At 37.2% G+C, this 3,205-nt stretch overlaps 1 protein-coding gene across 1 annotated transcript; it reads right to left on the bottom strand.

The window, feature by feature from the left end:
- Positions 1–1,359: 1,359 nt before the first annotated feature.
- On the bottom strand, positions 1,360–2,430 carry LOC102213109 (claudin-8-like). The gene has a single exon (XM_005736043.1). The coding sequence runs from the start codon at positions 2,407–2,409 to the stop codon at positions 1,360–1,362; it is 1,050 nt and encodes a 349-aa protein (XP_005736100.1). The 5' UTR covers positions 2,410–2,430.
- Between the last annotated feature and the right edge of the window lie 775 nt (positions 2,431–3,205).

Raw genomic sequence — 3,205 nt, forward strand, 5'->3', positions numbered from 1 at the left:
GTCATCTAGTGGTGATATGATGTCAGTATAGAAAATTTGTTTTGAAGATTTGCATTGTGAAGAGATTTTAATTGCCAGCATGTATTTATAAAATATATAAGTATATACAGTACACAGTTTAACACATTTATTAGTCCACCACCTAATGCAAGATTTATGCCAAAGACGCCCTAAATTAATAGTGCTGGTGATTAACAAAATAATTTCTTATGTTTCTGTAATGGTTAATCCACCACGGTGTGGAAGGTTTTTAATTAAGATCATATTTTAAAGCTAAAATATAACTATTTTTGTTTTATCGCTAAATTTTAAAATTCACTGATTTACAAAAAAGTAAATAATGATAATAAAACACATTTTATTATTAGAATGTTTAGAAATGCAAATTATTTGCTTGCTTGTTTTAGTGGTTGACTGTTATGCTCGATGAATTTCTGATTTCTCAAATAAGTCCAATGTGCGGTTCACAAATTTGTGTGAACCACATTTGTCTTTAGTTTCAAACAATCTTTTGTTACATATCTAAAATATTTAAAAAATATATATAATATGCATGTCAAATTCATTTTTAGCAACTTTAATTTCTCATTGTTTTAGATTTTAATGTGGTTTGAGTTTTTAGTTAAGTAGTTTAGTTTAGTAGAGCTTTAAAACAAGAAATTTCATCATTACTTTTCTAAGAACATTTGCTTTTTTTTTTTGCTTTTTTTTTTCTTTTACCATAAAATATGTTTTCCATAATCAAACTTGCTCAAAATGCAGAAAGAAGAATTCAACGGGCTTCTGGGACCTCACAGAGCATATACCCTTAATCTACCCTCACTGCTATCTCTGGGGAAAAAAAGGTTTTCCCTCTGGGAAATATAAACAGTTTATACACACCTACAGAGTGAAGTGTTGTATTAAAAAAAAAAAAAAACACTTGCCAGCTACTAACATTTGTAAATTAAAATGTGGTTTTAATGATCATTGCTAATCGAAATTACAGGCAAGCAATAATAATAACAAGTTATTTATACATCTGGCTGGTGGAAAACACATCATGATAGCAAAACACACACTGAGACATCGTGATAACGATAACAATTCTAGAGGTTTTTGAACAAATGGCTGCAAAAGGTTGCAAAACATTAAGCTATAACTTTCCATCCTGGTGATTTCTACAGAGGTTAAATGGTTTACAAAGGCTCATCTTTGTGTATACTAATAACAATGGTTGTGTCCCATTTGATAAAAGCAGACATTTTTTCCACACTGCAAAACATTTAAAACAGTTATTAACAGTACAAAAACTTTAAACACACCGTTCAATATTATTCAGTATATGCATTAGGATTAAACTCAGTTGTGGATTTTTCCTTATATGTATACACCACCTCTCATCTCACTGTAAGGCACTGATTGAGCTCTTGATTCTTTATATGTTATGAAAATAGGAGTCTGTGGAACTGGATGGAAGCTGGACTGGTAGGACGTGGTGGGAACATAAGTGAGTGAATATGGTATGGTGTTCTGACTCATGTATAAGGAGTTCTCTGGAGCATACAAGTTTCCACTGTGGTTAGAGCTCTGCACTGAGGGGTGATGAGACATACTGCCTTGATATAGCAATGATGCGTTTTCCTGAGGAGTCAGATTATAGACAACAGGTGGGTTTAATACTGTTCCATTATTTGTCCTTACTGGAATGACAGTTTGCAGTGGCATTGCAGCGTTTTGTCCAACGGAACCAGTCGATCGAAGGCTGGACAGGGGATGATAATTCATCAGAGCTGGCCTATTGGGCGTTGGCTTATAACTAAGTAAGTTTGGTGGGTGATACATATCAAACGAGCCTTTGCCTTTGGGCAAACGGCGGCAGACAAACAACAAGGATGAGGCGAAAAGCACAGCACCTGTCACCCATCCAATGTAAAGAGCCTCTCCTAGCTCTCTTCTCTGGGCATCAATCAGCAAAGGATTGTAAAAATCTGTAATGATAACATGACCTGTCCACGACACGGGGATAAAGACACAGATGCACGCCATGAACTGCATAACCCCTGCAACCATCAATATAATGGTCTTAGCCCAATCATTACCCCGAATACAGGACACACATCGCATTCCTGCCAGAGCCACAAGAAGCCCCACCGCTGACAAGGCCACAGCAGAGCACATCAGACCCCTGGCAGCCTGTAATTCAGGGGGCAGATACAGCAGGGAGTCATAAACCTTACATTGCATTCTGATGTTGGCTTGTCTGTAGCAGTTCATCCATAGGCCTTCCCAGCGGGTTTCCATCACAATTATGTTTTCTCCGATGAACGCGGTCACCTTCCACATGGGCAACCCCGTGGTAGCCGAGGCGCCGATCAAGCCAACCAAGCCCACACATATTGCAGCTAGCTCTGAAGCACCTTGAATCATGGTTAAATCTCCAAAACTCCAGTTGTGGTTAAATCCAGAATTAGAATGGCTCTCATCCACAACAGTTGCTTGCTGTACGAGACAGTTTGTTATGGGTAAGAGGCCCTGCATTCACCTGATTGGTTTAGAGGGATGAGGGTAGCAGGAGGTCTGCTTATTTTGTGTTTATGGTTCTCAGATGATAGGGGTCAGTCATTACTTTCTCCAACACTGTACACACAAAACAAGACAACACCAAGCACTATTTTTTTATTTTTTTTATTTTAATTATTTGCCATGTTTTCTTACTCTTTAGATGCGGTACAACCCAGAAGCAAACATTGATATGTGGTACAGTTTAGTACAGCGCATGTAGTTCTTATATTGTCCACAGGGGAGCAGAGATGACCTTAGAGGATAGTGAAATGAGGGGGATCTCACATAACACAGGCCAAATACAGTTTGTTCTAGATAGTTACAGTTTAGATGTCTAAGTTTAAATTATGTACAGAACTTGTCAACATGTATTCATTATGGCTTCAGAAATTATTGCGTGAAACCTCAAGCAACAATAAACACTACATTGTCCTTACGTCACAAGTATTTGCGTTACCCAACAGCAGTGACATTACTGTTTTATTTTGAAGTTCAAGTTGTACAGTTTACATTTGAACTTACTAAAACTGAAATTAAGCGAACTGTTCGATTAAGAAGTCGTATTCTATTGAACAGAGACAGAAATGTTTAACACAGTCTGCTTGGTTTTCTATTCAAAGTGACTTGCAAATTTGGATCATATGATTATGCCGTTGTCTCA

Source organism: Pundamilia nyererei, unplaced genomic scaffold (assembly GCF_000239375.1).
Source record: "Pundamilia nyererei isolate P.nyererei 1_Seehausen unplaced genomic scaffold, PunNye1.0 scaffold00066, whole genome shotgun sequence".
Taxonomy (NCBI): domain Eukaryota; kingdom Metazoa; phylum Chordata; class Actinopteri; order Cichliformes; family Cichlidae; genus Pundamilia; species Pundamilia nyererei.